Consider the following 20,901-nt stretch of genomic DNA (forward strand, 5'->3'; position numbering starts at 1 on the left):
TAAACCTACCCATATAATATCTTTCCCTATGCTTAAATATATTTTTATCAGTTAAATCCTAAAAAAAAAAGAAGAAAATCCTATATACACTTCCCCGACAGTGGTGCCAAAATGTTCGTAACTGAATTGACCTTAAATTACTTCATAAATTATCGACCGAGACTATTAAACTAATGAAGTGTATGTGCACCATTTGTGATAGGATGTTCTATTATGTGACTAATTTTCAAATTGAATTAGGATGTTTTCATGCACATGTTTTTATCTAAGAATCACTCAAAGTAAAAATATTATCACTCTTGCACAAATGGAAAATATCACACTAACAGAAATGAAACTAATTTGAAGTGCATAAATAAATAGCAAAATCAAATCTAAATCTCCTTCACACTGATAGAATAGAAAGCTAATCTTAAAGTTTAGAAATAAATATCACACTAACAAAATCAAAATCTTCTTCACACTAACAAAAATCAAACCTAGAACTAATTGCAAACTCCAAATCAAATGAATCCACTGTCTATTTATCAATCATAATTTACATGTGCATAATAAATCCCTTTGATTATTTTCTTTTCATCCTTCACACAATGAGATTAGATTTATTAAAGAAATTATATGAAATGCTATTGCAAAATCCATAGAAAATTATATTTTAACTATTACTAACGATTTTCTAGAAATCAAATTTATAATCACTTGTGATAGCTTAATCCTATGAAACATGAAGTTTAACAAGAAATAAAAAGAAAACCTTACAGCTCCTGAGGGGTTCTCTCGTGAGTGTAGGTATTCAAAGATCATCAAAAATTAACCATGCATTTATATGCACGACACATTGGAATAAAGAGCTTGATTAATCGATTGAAAAGCATTTTTAAAACAATAACAAGTCATGTGTATAATCGTGCTGAGATGCAGGTTTTATTGTCACATGCCCCGGTAACCTCGCATGTAAAAGTAGGGAGTTAGAATTTTTTATACAATTACCACAAGTAATTAATCAATTCACAACTCCACAAACCATCGCTAACCATTAAATATACTATTCATTAGTACATCAAGTAAATTGCCATCAAAGACAGTCAGTTTCATAACCATTGCGTAAGCTTTAACCATCACTATAATAACACAAACTGTCTTATGAATCCATGCATCCATTTCTTGACATCCTTAACCATTTTAGATAATCATGTACTAAGACATTATGGTTGTCACATCAAATAAAGAGACATCATCATAAAGGACCCATCAATATCAACAGACACATAAAGCAATCACACCATTGAACACGGATATACCCTGGAAACCCCGTATGGTGAAAACCAGCAAACGTTTAATCTTATTATTAAACGCTCGTGAGGGTTTTCACCCCTCACTCAATGGCTCATAAGGGATTCCATCCCTTAACCATTGTTATTAAAATCTTTACAATGAATTATCATTAAGCTGTCACATAACTAGCTAAAGCTAATACAATTTACATGTAATCTTTTATTTACATACCGCCACATGCAACATTCCTTGTGGCATAATTGTTCTAGCATTGGACAATACTGCAGCTTGACTTCATCTGCATGGACGAATAATCCTTTTTCCTGCCATAATGTTAAACATCACTTTCCTTGGCACCATCTGCCATCGTTTCCTTTCCTGTCAATGCAGTCATCAACAATCTTGGCAACAAGATTAGTTACAATATTATTCCAACAATAATCAACATCTAAAGAGATCTTTTAACATCTACTCATATGCATGAGCACGCATAACATACTAGCTAACTAGCATATATATCAGAACATAAATACATGGTCTTGCAACCAGATCTATAACAACATAAATACATGAACAACTACATGCATGTGTTTTCGGGCTAAGCTTCTGTTACTTTTCCGAAGCACCTCCTTACAGGAGTAGCCATAGATCAGATTAAAAGAGCAGGGAATTAAGACCATTGTTCAAGTAAACAAGCTGACTAATCTTTCATCGCATGCAATATCGTATGTTTTTCTTCACCAAAAAGAATATATCAAATAAGCATTTCTATCTGCATGCACTAACAAGTTTTCTACTAAGAAAACATATAATCTAAACATTCTTTTACAGCACACACACAAGAATGTTTACAGCACACACACAGAATATTTCGTGAGGTCAACTTATCTCTCTTCGTCGCCATAGCGCATGCTGAGGACCTGTTTCAGGAATTCTTCTATGGGAGAAGTATTTTATGGCCAAGCTCCACGGTGACATGGAAGGATTGCGGCTTCCCCTGCGTCCTATAAAATTATTGTTATCGCTGTTGAACGGTGTCGGACTGATCGAGAGAGGGATGAATTATATTGTTGAGCTTAGGAGAGCGCGCAGGGAATTCAGGCAACCAGTTTCCCTTATCATCGTAAATAATAAGACCCGAGAAGTCCGGGGGCTGGCAGCGCTCACCCATCAGAATGCTCCTCTGCCACAGGAACTCTCCTCCGCCTTCCTCTTCCATAGCGGCGCGGTCATATGCCTTCAGTTCATCTTCCCTTTCTCTGCGGCCCCATTTCATAGAAATCAGCAGCCTTTTGCTGCTGTTGATAAGCCCCCGACCTGACAACTTGAGCGGAAACTTGAAACCGGCGAAACCACGGGCTGGAGAATGATCCATGGAACTAGAGTTGGAAGTGGTAGTTTCGTCCACTCGAACCCACTTCGCCATGGGATTCGATCCCCTCACCTCAACAGACAGCACAAATGGGTCTGTGAAATATCTCATGAATGTTGCCTCATTGTCCTCCTCAAATACCGGGCGCACAAAGATTGGAATCTGAGTATCGAAATTTAGTCGAGCCCAAAGATCAAACCCTCGGACCGCCTTCAATGAAGCGTTAAGGTCTCCGACTTTTAATGATAACCGCCTCCTTTTATTAGCGCCCCTCAACCAACACAAGGTTTCCCATTTAATAATAATCCGCACCATGGAATTAGTGCTCCAAACCGAATACCAAGAATCAGTTTCCGGAACTAACTTGTAACTTATTCATAACTGTTATTTTACGGGGTGTTACATACTCCCCCCCTTAGCAAGAACACCGTCCTCGGTGTTCGTCTTCCATTGAGAACTTGAGATTAGACTCATGGTATTACCATTTAAACCACACAAAATGTGATCTTTTCCTTTTAAAATCAACGATTTCATCCCAAGGAAAGACGACAAACAAAATAGTAATGATATAGTCATAAGAAATATCATTAGTTATAAGCATCAATAAACATAAGCATTCGTAATTTCAAAAATATGCAACTTCTAATCGCCACCACTTGGCCCTTATTCATTCATGATAACAATTCTCTGTGTCAACTTACCATTACTTACCATCTATTTTTGAAAACCATGACTACTTTCATGTAAGTATTTTAATAATGGTTGGAAAACTCTTCATTCCTCCACAGTAAGTAATTCCTGTAATATATGACTAACAAATTCAATCACATTAGTCACTATATGTTGAGTCAAATGAAATACATTTGACTATCAATCAATTGTGCAATGCTAGATGATTTCTAAATCACGGTACTTTTACAAGTACTTAAGAGCACTAACACTAGTCATCAAATGATAAATCACTGCTCACGTGCACACTGAACGAATTCTCACTGAAGACATCCGCAAAGTGCTTCTAGATGTACCAAAAGAGCACCTAGCTCTCTAATCATCAAAACAGTCTATCACTGTATCAAGCAAAAACTGTCTTAGCTCCCACTAAGATGTTCACAAAATTAATAATACAATAAAGGAATAAAATTTTCCAATTACTCCTTACTGAGCACTAAGCTCATTTCTTGTTAAATGTGCATAACATATTTTACACAACTATATGTAAAATCCATTTCTAACATGACATATAGCTGATTAGTTAATTCCTTTAGCCATGAGACCACAATGGACTAAAGAATTCCCAACCCATGGGAACTGGTTTCCACAACCAAACCGAGTCATTTTCACATCCAGACAGTTTCTTTGATAGAGACCTTACCAGGTCTAACATAGAATTCCACTGGCCAACCAGCTCAAGAATTCTAGGGAGAGGAAATCTGGGCAGACAAGTACCATCAACCCCTCCGGGCAGGTAACTGCCATCAACCAAAATCCGGGCAGACAAGTACCATCAACCTCTCTGGGCAAGTAACTGTCATTAACCCAAGGCATTCAAGCCTCTCACAATTCGGGCAGACAAGTACCATCAACCCCTCCGGGCAGGTAACCGTCATCAACCCAATTATCCGCAACTGTCTGGCATGTTAAATTTCTCTTTTATTAATCTTTCTCAAAGTAATTTACACAATGAACCATATGAACATTATCATTAGCACAACAAACATGCATGTACGTCATGCATTTACACTTAACCCCCAACATGGGTCCACAACATCAAGATTGATGGGAAACATATCCATCATACACGTTGTATGCATGCAATTTTCCAAATAACATAATTCATGCATATCATATAACATCATTCTTTCTCATTTATAATTGCATTTCACATTGCAGCAATTTATGTGATGAGTTTTCTTGTTGCCATTAAGCTACCACTACTTAATCCCATCAGCAACGTTAGTTATAAATATGCATCAGTTAACACATATTCCATTTCCAAGAATGTTCATGCATGCAATATTGTCATGTATAAAAGCATATGCAAATACTCATTAATGTATAAATGTCAACAACAGTTGAGTTAATACTCTCAGCATTTCCAATTTTTTGCCATAGTCTGTTGTCTTAATCCAAATCATCATTACTGGAGTATTATCTTACGTTTACTATGGCTGGCTTTAGTCATGCATCGTTAGTGTAATTAAACATAATTTCTCTAACATACAAGAACATAACTCTTATGTCACAATGACTAATCCTTGTGCATACCATTGCTTATCATATAAGCCCTTCTTTAATGTATGCAACACTTATTCCCTTCACTAGAAGACTACCATCATTTCATACAACAAACCACATACCTCTTTCTTAAAGGAAGTCATTTTAATCCTCATTTCTCTATCTTCCGATGTGAGGGTTTCTCAAGATTCCCTTTCAAGAAATGATTAATGATATCTATCTTTAGGCATAGAAATCAAGATGCAAAAACAAGGTTTACTTATCGTTTATGCATCAAAATCAAGCAATCAACACAACTCATCCAACAAGACAATCTCTCCAAGAGATTATTATTTTTCAAGGAAGCTAACATGACCACTTTCTTTAAGTACACACAGACTTATAATTCCAAAGTCACAATAGCTACCAATATGCAACATGTGTTTTCCTGACACAATTACTTGACTTTAATGCACATAGTTCTTTTCATGAAACAAGTAAGGGTTTTGTTCCTTGTATGAACACTATTCTAATGTGTCTTTTATAGGAAAGAACCTCTATTTTATTTTCAAGAAAACTCTCATAAAATCCTTTATCTTCATACATGAAGTATGCACACTCTTCTAGAATGAAACTATATTTATGTATATATATAATATACTCTTTCTTCAAAAAAGTTAGAAATTAATATCTATGTGCCTAGAAGCACATCTTTAACTATCTTTATCATGCATGTAATGCATAATCATTTCACTAGAACTTAGAAACTAACTAGAATCATAATGCAATTAGCATATATATATTTCCAAGAAACTTTTATCAAATAAAGATACATATTTTAATTCAAGAAAACTTGGCCACCTGCCATGTTATGTCCTCAGGACAATTATATACCTCATCCTCTTTTCTCAAGAAGATACTTTGGCTATATTTAGCAAGGATTTTATAGACAAAGGACAAGCATTTCACACACAAGACTCACGTGGAGTCTTCCTAATAAGAACTACCTATTTTCTTTACCAATAAAACATACAGAATAATCAATCTTTAACTGCATGCCTTAACACATTTTCTTTACCAAGAAAATCTATAAAAGAACCATTCTTTTATTGCATGCATTCAAATACTTTCTCTACTAAGAAATCATATAACACATTCATACGTGTTCTTCAAGAAAGTGAGCAAGATACTCATCTTATCCTTGGTTCAACATGCATAGCTAACGAATTGAACCACCCTTACCGTAAGCAATTGCTCTACTTATGCAATTAGAAGCATGATCTCCTAAGTGTCACACCTGCAATAGAGTTACCACTTGATGCTAGATGCAACAACTATCATAACACTACTGTGTGTCCATTTCAGAGTAATGACTTGAAGGAGACATTACGAAAATCATTAACATCAACACACTATAGTTATCATTTTCCAACTCCTTAAGCATGGTCAAAGGAATACTCATATGCACATCGAGCGCTATCTAGTCAATCCCAGACTTAGCGTCTTCTGCAAGATTCTAACACTCAAAGCTTGCGCTATCTGGTCACCACCAGACTTAGCGATTTCTTTTTCCTATCTCCGTCTGTCCCTACAGCACGGTCTTCTTCCTTCTCCTTGCTTCCATTTCCTTTGGAAGCATCTATAGTTGGGGAAGGGAATTAGAGTTTACTGACAACCGTATTAACACAGGTAGTCTATTTATGAGTAATTATCACATGTAATTATACCATGAATGGGTCCTAGGAATGTTACTCGCTGAACATGCCTCTACAATTAACTTCACCCTCGAATGCAACATGCATAAGAAATCCATCATTCCCATAGTAGAGATAAATTCAACCATCGTTAAATCGAGGCTCCAATGGCTTTTATCTCCCAACAAGTAATGATTAACATAAACACATACCATGCTAATGGATTTCACTTAGTTAGAGGGTAATCATCATTAAATCTATTAAGACATAAGCATATACTATTCATCATGCATTCTCATGGTAAATAAAATTAAGAACTCCTCTCATAAACAACTGGAACTATAGCACAGAGAGAGTGAAAATCTTCATACACACATTCCATGCATGTGACATCAATCAACCTTCACTTGTTTTCGAATTGTAATAATCTTAAGTCCAATTCAATTAATGCATATAAGTTCTATGGGTTATTCATACAACACTAACCAATCTCAACTACCAATCGTCTTCATGCATCCATGACAAGACTGAATCAAAAGTTAGTTATGACAATCAAGTCCCGCTGCTTGACTCATTGCATGTTTTCAATATCTAAGGGGTCTTCTAATGTCCTTTTTAAAACAATTTGTCATCCCATTCAAGGATGTTTCCCCTAGTTTATATTCATGCATTGACTCATTAAGTTTTGTTCTTTGTAACTTCAATTTTGTTTAATAAATGAATCATTGTTATTGCCATATTTGCAAAGTAAAAGTTGGTAGTTGATTGTCACTTCCTCAATGAGTGTTCAATATTGTTCTTAAGTGTAATGAGTACTCAATATGGTTCTTAGGTGTGACTAAAGTTTCACTCTCTTCTATCCTCATCAGGAATTTAACGTTATGAACGTAGTTATGCACAACTTATTACTTACTACTTAAAGCAGTTATAAACATGAATCACACCCACCATGCCAAAAGTAGTGTACGACATAAATGAATATGCGAATGATTAAACTCATACCTGAGTTAATTCCTACTGATGGCGTACCTCAATATCCTTTCCGCTTACCAATTCCCAAAGGCGCCAGTACTGCAACCTTTAGCTCTGATACCACTTGTCACATGCCCCGGTAACCTCGCATGTCAAAGTAGGGAGTTAGAATTTTTTTTATACAATTACCACAAGTAATTAATCAATTCACAACTCCACAAACCATCACTAACCATTAAATATACTATTCATTAGTACATCAAGTAAATTGCCATCAAAGACAGTCAGTTTCATAACCATTGCGTAAGCTTTAACCATCACTGTAATAACACAAACTGTCTTATGAATCCATGCATCCATTTCTTGATATCCTTAACCATTTTAGATAATCATGTACTAAGACATTATGGTTGTCACATCAAATAAAGAGCCATCATCATAAAGGACCCATCAATATCAACAGACACATAAAGCAATCACACCATTGAACACGGATATACCCTGGAAACCCCGTAGGGTGAAAACCAGCAAACGTTTAATCTTATTATTAAACGCTCGTGAGGGTTTTCACCCCTCACTCAATGGCTCATAAGGGATTCCATCCCTTAACCATTGTTATTAAAATCTTTACAATGAATTATCATTAAGCTGTCACATAACTAGCTAAAGCTAATACAATTTACATGTAATCTTTTATTTACATACCGCCACATGCAACATTCCTTGTGGCATAATTGTTCTAGCATTGGACAATACTGCAGCTTGACTTCATCTGCATGGACGAATAATCCTTTTTCCTACCATAATGTTAAACATCACTTTCCTTGGCACCATCTGCCATCGTTTCCTTTCCTGTCAATGCAGTCATCAACAATCTTGGCAACAAGATTAGTTACAATATTATTCCAACAATAATCAACATCTAAAGAGATCTTTTAACATCTACTCATATGCATGAGCACGCATAACATACTAGCTAACTAGCATATATATCAGAACATAAATACATGGTCTTGCAACCAGATCTATAACAACATAAATACATGAACAACTACATGCATGTGTTTTCGGGCTAAGCTTCTGTTACTTTTCCGAAGCACCTCCTTACAGGAGTAGCCATAGATCAGATTAAAAGAGCAGGGAATTAAGACCATTGTTCAAGTAAACAAGCTGACTAATCTTTCACCGCATGCAATATCGTATGTTTTTCTTCACCAAGAAGAATATATCAAATAAGCATTTCTATCTGCATGCACTAACAAGTTTTCTACTAAGAAAACATATAATCTAAACATTCTTTTACAGCACACACACAAGAATGTTTACAGCACACACACAAAGAATATTTCGTGAGGTCAACTTATCTCTCTTCGTCGCCATAGCACATGCTGAGGACCTGTTTCAGGAATTCTTCTATGGGAGAAGTATTTTATGGCCAAGCCCCACGGTGACATGGAAGGATGCCAGCTTCCCCTGCGTCCTATAAAATTATTGTTATCACTGTTGAACGGTGTCGGACTGATCGAGAGAGGGATGAATTATATTGTTGAGCTTAGGAGAGCGCGCTGGGAATTCAGGCAACCAGTTTCCCTTATCATTGTAAATAATAAGACCCGAGAAGTCTGGGGGCTGGCAGCGCTCACCCATCGGAATGCTTCCTCTGCCACAGGAACTCTCCTCCGCCTTCCTCTTCCATAGCGGCGCGGTCATATGCCTTCAGTTCATCTTCCCTTTCTCTGCGGCCCCATTTCATAGAAATCAGCAGCTTTTTGCTGCTGTTGATAAGCCCCCGACCTGACAACTTGAGCGGAAACTTGAAACCGGCGAAACCACGGGCTGGAGAATGATCCTTGGAACTAGAGCTGGAAGTGGTAGTTTCGTCCACTCGAACCCACTTCGCCATGGGATTCGATCCCCTCACCTCAACAGACAGCGCAAATGGGTCTGTGAAATATCTGATGAATGTTGCCTCATTGTCCTCCTCAAATACCGGGCGCACAAAGATTGGAATTCTGAGTATCGAAATTTAGTCGAGCCCAAAGATCAAACCCTCGGACCGCCTTCAATGAAGCGTTAAGGTCTCCGACTTTTAATGATAACCGCATCCTTTTATTAGCGCCCCTCAACCAACACAAGGTTTCCCATTTAATAATAATCCGCACCATGGAATTAGTGCTCCAAACCGAATACCAAGAATCAGTTTCCGGAACTAACTTGTAACTTATTCATAACTGTTATTTTACGGGGTGTTACATTTATACCCTCCTTTGTTAAACTGTTTGGTGATTTCTAAGCCAACCCTTCTCAACAAAACATCTTAAAATAGCATTGCTTAAATAAGATAACGATTCTTCATGATCTTCTATGGAAAAAGAAAATCACGAGACAAAATATTAGCTTCAATCAACGATCTTCTCACTTCCCTGATTTGTCTTTGGTATTTTTCGCTGGGTTGACTTCCATGTTGATCTACTCGTACGGGTGTCCTTATTGTCTTTCGAGATTAGATGAATTGGTGGATATCATTGTGCTAGTTTCTAGATACATATCCATAAGCTTTGTTCCTCAACTAATGTTTGAGAACTTTTAGGTTCTTCAAGTAAGCTGCAGAATCAATTATTAACTACATAATTGTTGCAATTAGATAGCTTGTGCAAATATTAAATCAAATAATAAATAAATAATGAAACTTTGAATAAAAGATGATTAAATACTTGTTTTTTCCAATAAACTTGCAAGATGACACTTAATTGGAGTTATTATGGTCAAAAAGGAAGAGAATGGAGTTTACGGAATGTGTCAAAAGGGACAATTTTGGTCTTCAACAAGTCGTAAGGCTATAGGAGGAAATTTAGCTGTGATTTTATGATATAGAATCTTGAATAGGGATATCTGGAAAATGTAGCTAATAAATATTGGTTATGTGGATTCTCTTGACAGATTATCAAATATATCTAAGGCCTCACCAATTTGGTCTTGCATCATTTTCCATATTTGAACCATGGGAAACTAGTAACTACTTATCTTATTTGAGATTAAAGGACCCTGTAATTGAGAACCCTTCTAAAAGTAGCTTGCAACTTCAATAGTCGAAAGATATGAAGAGGTCTAGTTTGGCATCCTTGTTTGCTCTTGAAGTGAAAGGCAACTTATTCCCTCCAGCCAATCATCTGGTTCAATGCAGTGGTATTTCTAACGAGACTATTTTTGAGAATGAGGATGAAGTTATTGGTCTATATATTAGTTTCCTAAAATAGGGTAAGGACAATATTTGGAAATAAGGATGACTTTTGAAATAACAAATTTCAAAACCTTGGGAAACAGAGCAACGAGCACTTCCACCCATAGGTCCAGAAGTCATGACTTAGGAGCATGAGCACAACTAATTCATAGATGAATAAATATGAAATGAATTGGGTTGCAATTATACTCAATTAAACCAAATAATGATTAAAATCCATATAAATGACTTAGAAGTCAAACATGGCAAATTTTGAATGTGGTATAATTTTTGCATTAAAACTTTGTTCATTATACATTCTCTTTCATTCAGTTTTGCTACTTCTCTTCCAAATTAGGTGTTCTCTTTGTTGGAGATAGCAATATGTACATCTAGGTTGAAGTTATGATGATATTGAGTTAACAGTTTTTGAAAAGGGGGTGGAGACAACCTGTGGCAGTGATAATTCCTCAATACAGAATTTTTTTTTTTTTTTTTTTTAATTTGAGTTGGGAAGCTCAAGGCTTTCTAGTAACTCTGTGCATATTAGAATAATAGTCATCCATGCCTTTACAAGACTTGCGGTTATGCACCCTCTAGTTACTTACCACATAGTATTGTAAAACTGCATCGAATTTTTAGGAGAACCAATGTCAGAAGTTTTAAGTATGAATCCTAGCCTTGGAATGGATATATATTGCAGGCAAATTGAACTATAAACAAGTCAAGAAGAAAAAAAAAACAAATCATCTAGTTGGGATATCCAGAGAGATTATTTATTGCCAGCATTTTGTATGGTACGTTCTCCAAGACCTGTTATAGTTGTATTAAGTTCATCAATGGTACAACTAAATTCCTTTGTTATGACTTATTGGTTAATTTTTTTTACAGAAAAATAAAAGAAAGCACACTTCAGCAAATAGTTCTATATATGACAGAGAAAATATAATTAGGAATCTCTAGAAAATAATACTATCAGACTCAATTTATTAGAATTATTGGATTGCAGTAAGAGTTATGGAGAGATTTGTTTCAAATCTAGAGAAGAGGAAGGAAGCAATGCAAAAGGAAAAACTCTCTCACAACTTCAACAATCAGATTATCTTTGTCCCCTGTCAAAGAATATTGTTGATGTTTAGGTATCTCAAGTGTCTCATGAACATAAAAAAGAGAGGCACAATGATTTGGGAAATATAACCGTAATATGTCGTAATGGCTATGATGAGTACTAGATCCCTAATACAGTCATCCAACTGCATTAATGCCTGATAGATACAATATTTCAACTCTCATAATCAATATAACTTGGAAGTTGCAAGCCAGATTTTCTACGAGACATCAGCTACTCCACTACTCATGTATTCAAGGAACGTGGAGCATCATATAGAAATGGAAAATCCATCTGTAACTTTAGTCCAACGTGATAATTCACTAGATTTTTATACAGGAAACTATGATTCAGTGACGTACCTAAAGGCTGAGAGCAATTGATAAGAAACGATCAAGATGGTGCTTATGCTAACTCGAATGTGGTGTGAAACTACTCAATTGGATCTGATTTGCACCTTGGTTGTATCTGTTGAATGGTAATGGGCTCCCCTCTCCAGCGTAAATCCTTGAAAAACATTACTTTACAGGCAATCACAACCACAATTTCTTTTTCGTGCGTAGTTGCCCATCTAAAAAAGGAAAATTTATTGGAGCATCTACAGAGATTATAGATAAACCAACTGGAGTTTTGGAATGGGAGACTGAAGTTTTTGAGTTATTATGCATTTAGAGTTTATAGAAAAGAAACTGGAGTTTTGGAACAGGAGACTAGAGTTTTTTAAATGACAGTTAACACCAGTTGGGAGAAATGGTTTTCGTGTCCCGTTTTGCAAGAAACGAGTTTTAGGCCAATGAGAACAAAAACGGGCGTACAGGACGATGTTTCCCATGTTGTCACGTTTCTAGAGCCATTTTTTCCAGGAACACCACCCACGGTTCCGTTTTTGGTAACGTAGAATTTAAGAGACCTAGACGGAGTATCCACATGAATCTTTTCCCACTTTGCAATAAACCCTTCATTATTTCTTCACTCGAGCTTCGAACATGCAAACTACACTTCTGAAAGAAACGCAAAGAATAGATATGTTTTTGTATGCCCTCGGTGTGGTGAACGAATTCAGGCCAAAGAGTAGGAAGACCACTTTCTATGCATGCACATTACCCTTTATCTGTTCCCAAACCCATGGAAAAGCATAGACATCTCATTTTGATCTCCCCTTGTATGAAAACAACGATTATCATTTAGATTGTATTTCCTATAATACAGTCTATCAATGAAGAAGTCTGAAAATTCAACTCCATTAGAGAGGTAGCAAATTTGAAATTCAAATGGGCGTGGAGAGGTAACAAAATTGAAATTCAAATCGACTCGGGGAAAGAGAAATTATGTTGTATTAATGTTACCTCTATGTGTTAAGGACTGCACCATAAACTTCATGGAAACCATGTATGTCATACACTATAACATGTAGAGATATATGATATGATGTGAAAAAATTATAGAAAAAACGGTGATGGAGCCGAGGAGCATATACATAAACATAATAGACAACCGACATTGCAAATAAATTCAAATTTTCTTGAGGATGATTCCTAGGAAGGGGACCAAGAAAAAATTGAGAACAAACAACGTGTGTCTTTAGACACCACCATTTCTCTCGGTGCTCTCATGGGAGCGTCACTGGAAAACAAATATTATATCACGTGCATTCATATTGGGGCATTAAAAATGGAAAAATCACAAAATAATCTATTGGGGTTATGATGAGGGCCTAAAGGGTTTTAATATACTATATAATAATATATATAACCTAAGGTATTGTTTATACATATTTTTGGCCAAGGGGAGAGAAAAATACATGAAGCTGAAGGAAACAATCAGCCTACATGTGGGAAAAAATCGGGCTACACTTCATTGGCGGAGGGAAAGAGTTGCATTTTGGAGATGCAACCCACCTGCTTCTGCTCGTTTGAACCCTAGTAGCCTTTATGCTCGTTTGAACCCTAGAAGCATTTAGTTATTATGTTTTTAGACTTGACTGGGTCGCCCAACGCAGGACCTTACCTGACCAGAGCCTTCGCGCCTCTGCTCTTCATTGTGTTTCTTTATTATTGAAAGAGGACCTTTTTCCTAGCTGCAACTATCGGTGTGCTTTGGATCTGGAAGGGATTGTACTCGATCAAAGGAAGGGAGGGTCCATTGTCTCAAGTTCAGGTATTTATGTAGGCACTATAGTGATGCCTGAAATTCATTGGATGATAAAATTTAATGGACATGTTTATACACTCGCAAAACAATCTATTTTGTAGGTCCTGACTTCTGGGTATGTATTTGGGCAAGGATACTATAACTCTGAGTTAGATTTTGGGAGAGATTTCAAAGTGTGCAATTAAAACTAATGTTGAGCCTCTATTTTGTCTTGATCTTTTATGCTTTTTGTTAAACAACTTGGGTTTGCACTAGGTGTTTATAGCCATTACCATCCTTTTTATGCTAATATATAGTCACTAAGAGGTAATAATTTGTCAATTCTTGCATTCTTCTTTATGTAATAATCTGAAGGTATTTTCATGTAAAATCACCACTCATATCAATTTTCCATGATGGTAGATGTATAGATCCAGTTCCACTAGTCCACTTCCTATTCCAGCAACCCAATTCCTGCACCAACAATGGAAATCTTGTTCTCACTTCCACGATTTTCATACTTTGGACTATCATGGAGGAAAATGGCCATATGGGTTTTGAAGGGTAGGTGATCAATATGTTGATGTGTTCCTACGATGAAGTCCAGGCCTTCCAAACATTGTGTGGAATTAAAGTCAAACATTCGGTCAAACGACATTTAAACAACATTCTGGCAATATCTACAATACTTTTTCCTTTTGCGTTTCTAGGGGAATTGCAGATCAGTTACCGTATCTTTTATTTTTAAATGTTGAACTCTAAATGATGCATTATACCATCATAAAATACGGATTGTTGCTGTACCAACATGGTTATAAAATGTGAAGCCATACTCTGTACAAGGGAGGCGCAGAGAGACGGATACACACACGGAGGGGGCACATCTGGATCGATAGCATAGGATGTATTGTGTTTGATAGAGGCAGGGTATTTTTTTATAATGTAGAAGATTAAGTTTTACCAATGCTCAATGGGATGACCAAGGGGACCACTGGAGTCCAGATATGTAATATTGATTTTAGAATTAATACAATCCACATTAGTTTTATATATTAATCTTTCCACTCAATTCTTGTTCCAAATTTCCTCGCATGGTTTAAATGTCGGTTAGTCTTTTTAGTTTCTGATTTCTTGGCTTAGATTGATATAGCTTGATTTGATATACTGTGTGTTGGCATAGATTACCATTTGATTATGTGACAGTTTGTTTTGTGTAGTATGACAACATGCTTCTAGTCTAGACTGCAAGTCAAGCATATTATTTAAATCCTTTCCATTATTTTGAATGTTATTTAAACTTGAATAATGATGTTATATTAAAAAGAGTGAGGCAAAGTATATACTTTCATTTGCATCTCAACTAGTTTGCAGAATTAAAACATTATATTTACCTTGATCTCAACTGCTGCATAATGGAAATTACCCTAAGATTCTAAAAAGGAAATTAGAGCGTTCATGGAGCTGATTTCTTATCATTCATTATTATCTCAATGAAATAATGCAAGGATCAGTGAAGATCAATAATCGTGATTAATATTCCTTTCATCATAACTAACGCTGCATATATCATAGTATTTCTATGAGCCTGGAAGCAACAAATGGATCTGTCTTATTTCTATGATATACTTTGTGTTGAAGCAGAACATCATCATCTTGATTCCTTTAAAAACATTCAACTATTTTTGTAAGTTAGTTAGAATTAATTGCTTATGATTTCTAGCTCAATTCATCTTTGTAGTATAGCAGTAGATCTTATGATTTCTAGCTTAGTTCATGCTCTTTCATCTTTGTAGTGTAGCAATAGATTTTAAGATGCTTTTCATTGGTCGTGTCTTGCATTTATTTATTTTCTTGAACATGTTGTGAGTGTGAGCGGAACCTACATTCCTTTGTCCCTTGGACAACTGAGGAAGACTTACTGCAGGAGTCAACCCAACCCAAGAGGAGCCAAAAGTAGACTCCCAATGTGTTTACTTTGCCTTGAAGAGTGTTGTTTCTTTAATTGATTGATGCCTTTTGATTTCTTGTAGGTTCTAGGGTTTTGATTTCGCAAGTCATTGAGGTTGTATTCTGGCATTACCTATGCTATGCCTCTGAGTCTTATGACCCCAGGTTGACAAATTAAATGTCGGTATAAATGTTGGTGTCATCTTAGTTGTAGGGCAGCCTGAGGGTGGAAGTGACGGTAAGATGTGAGTGAAGAGCCACGCATCCACTTTAGCTTGGGTCGTTCCAAAGTCGAGTTACTCATATAAAACCTAGCATTTATACCACCCAACAACTACAATGGCGTAAAATTCTATTAGTTGCATCTATAGAACATAGTCGATCACCTACCAACTTATACTTTGTGACATTAAAGAATACGAGACAGGTTGACCTTCTAACCTTAGTTTGATTAACAAAAGAAACAAATACTGGAAAGTTTCGCCACATTTTGAGGTTACCAAAATAGATCGACTTAGGATGGAGAAAAGAGGTTATGTGGAAAACACTATGGCTAATAACTAGAGTAGCTATACAATGACAATAATCGTGAAAGGCCAAGAAACAGTGAAAAAATCTTTGTAGAGCTATATCATAGAAATACTATTTCTCTAGTGATCCGGATTTAAACAGGAACGCAATAAAATACAGAGATAACCATAAAGACAAATATGCAGCGGAAATAATACTTCATTTCATTGATGTAAAATACTGAAATATGCTTACAAATAGAAATGGAAATAACCCAGCTAGGGCGATGGTAGCTTATCTCTGAGAAGAGATGTGTCAGCTACATGCCTCTGAACTGTTCTCCAAAAACTGTGTTACAATGAGGCTCAAGGGCCTATTTATTGTTGAGAAACAATGGAAAACACTTCACATTCCAAAACCTAACCCTAGAAGATGAAACGCCAAATTGTGGGCCCCGTTTTTGGGTAAGTTGGTACATCAACTTCCCGGGGTCGCGAATTGGTCGTACTATCTCCGTTTGACGCGCATGATAGCCCGTTGGAAAGATCTCTCCGAGGACTACGACGAAAAAGACAATTTTTAGGCAGAAAAATCGTTGGCGGTGGATTTCCCAAAAAATGTCGTTTAGGGCCTCAAAACGGCTCCGGAAGTTTAGGACCCGAAAAACTGCTAAAAATAGTAAACTGTGCTATAATTAAGGAAACAAAAAAACTGAAAGAGATAGTTGTGGGGGTCCAAATGGGATAGGTGGGTGGCCACCAACATCCACCTGGATCATTCCTCCCCCCTTAGGAAGCAATGGTCCCCATTGCGTTGAGTTCCTCCCTGAGATGAGGAAGCTTCTGCTGAGCTGGGTCTCTGGTGAGCTGTTCTGCAATCTCTGATGTGTCCAGAAATGGTGGGGAGCATGGTCGGCGATGGTCCACATTGAACACTCGGTGCAAGCGAAGGAATGGAGGAATGTTGTGCTTCAAAGCATTGTTTCCCGTAGCCTTGTTACTGGTGTAAGGACCATGTCAAAGTGGTCTGAGTTTCTGATGGGTTCTGGTAAGGCACTCCCTCTGAAAATGTAACCAAACTTTGTCGCCCACCTGAAACTTGTGTGGTACCCCTCCGGGTAAGGAGAAGTTGTTCCTGTGTTCTGTCACGACTGTATCCCTCTATTGTTGCTGCTATGTGGAGGAACCCTTCGCTGGGGTCATGGATGTAGCAACAATCTTCCCCTTACTTTGGGAGCGAACCAGACAAAAAATAAATTTCCTAGTCTATGAGATGAGCTTGTTGCTTTTCTTAGCAGTGATCAAAGAGGTGGCGGTAGGTGGGGCTACCTCTGGTATCCTGTATAATGAATTATCCAAGGAAATGATGACAGCGCGAGGCCTTGACTCATACACAACATGTCGCCTCCACAAGCATGGCTAGCCTAATAGTACATCACAAACATCCAGAGGTGTAACATCACATAATACCTCGTCTGTGAAGGGCTTGATGATGTAGGGAAGGCGACACTGCTGGCGAACTTTGAGATCTCGTCCTTCGTGAAGCCAACCGATACTGTACGGCTGTGGGTGTGGTGTAGTTGGTAGGCCCAACTGCTTCATGACCTCTGCTGAAATGAGGTTCTTTTGGCTACCACTGTCGACAATGAATTGCAGCGGCGAACCCTTCACCCACATCTGTGAGTGGAAAAGAAGTTCCCCCTCCTCTGGATCTTTGGGCTCATTTTTCTGGATCTTGGCAGTAACAACAGTGGCGCTGGGATCCGCATCAATGATCTGCTTCCCTTTGTCATTCCCCTTGTCGGGTTCTGACTCAGAGTCAGAACATGCATCTGATTCGGAAGCCTTCAACTCGGCCACCAGCGACTGCTTGGTCTGACACTCACTTGTGTTATGAGTGGGACTCTTGTGGAACTCACACCACTTTCCTATGTCCTACTTCAGCTTCGTGGTGTTGTTCTTTTCTTGTGGCTTCGACGGGTTGTTTTGGGTCACCCTGCCTTGGCTTTGTCCTATGGGCTTTGGATTTGCAGATCCAAAGTCTCACTTCTTCTGTTTGAACTTTTGCTCGATTTTGACAGCATATCGGTATGCTGTACCGAGTGAGGAGATGTTCAAGAACTCCATCTCTTCGTGGATGTATCTGTGTAGGCAGCCGTGGTATTTGAGTACCAGATGCAGCTCAGAATATTTGATACCCAATTGTGTGCGAAGGGTATGAAAAATGTTTGTGAACTCCGGCACACCTTGGTCTCGTCCCTGCCACAGTGTGGTCCATTTGATGTATTTGTCCTCATAGCTTCCGACAGGGTAGTACTGCTCCTTGATGGCATCCCGGAAGTCATTCCAAGTGGGTGCGGCTGAAAATAGTGAGCCTGTACTTTCATCCTTCTACTCGCAGTAGGTTTCCCACCAGTCCTTGACGTGGGAGCTGCTTTGAGAAGAGTGAAAACAATCTTTTCCTGACTTGAAAATTCGTGAACAGAAAAATACCCATCTAGCAGATTTAACCATTTATCTACGGCATCTGCGTCTATTTGACCCTCGAAGATGGGGATTTAAAAATTAACTTGTACCTTAAACAGTGTGGTGTTTCCAGGGTAGCTGTTGGAAGCCGATGCGTCGCCTCTGGGTAGCCGCTGAAGGATCTGCGCAAAGCTATCCATCATCGTGTTCCTTTGCCGCTCGAGCGCTTCTTCGAGCAAGATTTTGATAGGATCTCCTGCCCCCTCGTCTTTCTTCTCATCCACCATGGGAGGCCGTTGGGATTTGCGAGGCTGGTCTTGCAAAGGTTCGACCAGTTCAAGCCCTAACTCCTTATATCCCGACCTCGTTGGGGACATGCAAAGAAAAACAGAGAAAAAGCAAACCGCTCTGATATCACTGATCCAGATTTAAACAGGAACGCAATAAAATACAGAGATAACCATAAAGACAAATATGTAGCGGAAATAATACTTCATTTCATTGATGTAAAATACTGAAATATGCTTACAAATAGAAATGGAAATAACCTAGCTAGGGCGATGGTAGCTTATCTCTGAGAAGAGATGTGTCAGCTACATGCCTCTGAACTGTTCTCCAAAAACTGTGTTACAATGAGGCTCGAGGGCCTATTTATTGTTGAGAAACAATGGAAAACCCTTCACATTCCAAAACCTAACCCTAGAAGATGAAACGCCAAATTGTGGGCCCCGTTTTTGGGTAAGTTGATACATCAACTTCCAGGGGTCGCGAATTGGTCGTACTATCTCCGTTTGACGTGCATGATAGCCCGTTGGAAAGATCTCTCCGAGGACTACGACGAAAAAGACGATTTTTAAGAAAAAAAATCACTGGCGGTGGATTTCCCAAAAAATGTCGTTTAGGGCCTCAAAATGGCTCCAGAAGTTTAGGACCCGAAAAACTGCTAAAAATAGTAAACTATGCTATAATTAAGGAAACAGAAAAACTGAAAGAGACAGTTGTGGGGGTCCAAATGGGATAGGTGGGTGGCCACCAACATCCACCTGGATCATCTAGCTTCTTGCATATGATTTTATTAGTCTTTTCTTTATGATGTAACAAATTATCCATGAATTGTTATGTAGCTATACTTAGTTCTCAATATATTAAATTTATCAATAACATGGAAAATGGTTAGGTTTAGATGCTTTATAGTTCTTATTGTATGTTATGCAATCTATGAAGCAAGGAGATGTTATTTGTTAGAGTCCATTATATCTGTAGCTTTGAAATCCTATAGGTGTTTGGGTGTACCCCAAATATTCTAATTTTCTTGTTCAAGATTTTTTTGATTTTAGCTTTTTAACCTAGACAAGGTCTCTATCTTGTTGCATCTCATGAAGCTTGAGACCCAAATAGAGCAGGATATAGGAGCAAATCTCAAATGTAACACCGATGCCAAATTTGTTTGGGATGAGTCTTTCTGGGAATTATGTGTTGCTAATACCTTCTTGATTATGGTTCATTTGTATTTCTTATTCTACAAAGACATGCTTCTTTAAATTTATTTTAGTATCAGTTTTAAGTTGTTGGATCATGTTCTCTGTTTTAATGAGATAGCTTATTTATAGGCATTTTATTGGGAACCCTTAAAGCATCTTAAAAATTAAAAATAAACAATTCCCACATTTTTTATATCTGTTTTACTATTGGAGTGGGTCCTAAAGCTAGTTTTTGTGTTTAACCTTGAATTCTTTTGATTTAGTGGTGCATGATTTGTTGATTTGAAATATGGAGCTACAGATTTTATGCCTCGAAGCTATGTGTTGTAACATGATTAGTTTTGATAATTTAAATTTGCTTATATAATAGGTTTTAGTAGTTTAGAAATAATAAATGGGTCTACAAGAGTAAATGCGCCCTCAAAATGTAAATTTATGTTTCATTAGCTAGTTGATTTAGTTAATCATGCATTTAAACATGATTAAAATGATGTAATAAAGTAAATTCAAACA

General features: G+C 37.3%; 1 protein-coding gene across 1 annotated transcript; it reads right to left on the bottom strand.

Annotated features, from left to right (window-relative positions):
* Nucleotides 1-2,293: 2,293 nt before the first annotated feature.
* LOC149197382 (uncharacterized) lies at nt 2,294-2,962 on the bottom strand. Its single transcript, XM_089408672.1, has one exon. The coding sequence runs from the start codon at nt 2,960-2,962 to the stop codon at nt 2,294-2,296; it is 669 nt and encodes a 222-aa protein (XP_089264798.1).
* Between the last annotated feature and the right edge of the window lie 17,939 nt (nt 2,963-20,901).

The sequence above is a fragment of the Pinus tabuliformis genome, chromosome 2_2, assembly GCF_031772625.1.
Source record: "Pinus tabuliformis cultivar Carrire ecotype Pingquan chromosome 2_2, CPIR1, whole genome shotgun sequence".
Taxonomy (NCBI): Eukaryota; Viridiplantae; Streptophyta; class Pinopsida; order Pinales; family Pinaceae; genus Pinus; species Pinus tabuliformis.

Coding starts and splice junctions, on each gene's coding strand:
- LOC149197382 (XM_089408672.1), bottom strand. CDS start 2,962: ATGGTGCGGATTATTATTAAATGGGAAACCTTGTGTTGGTTGAGGGGC.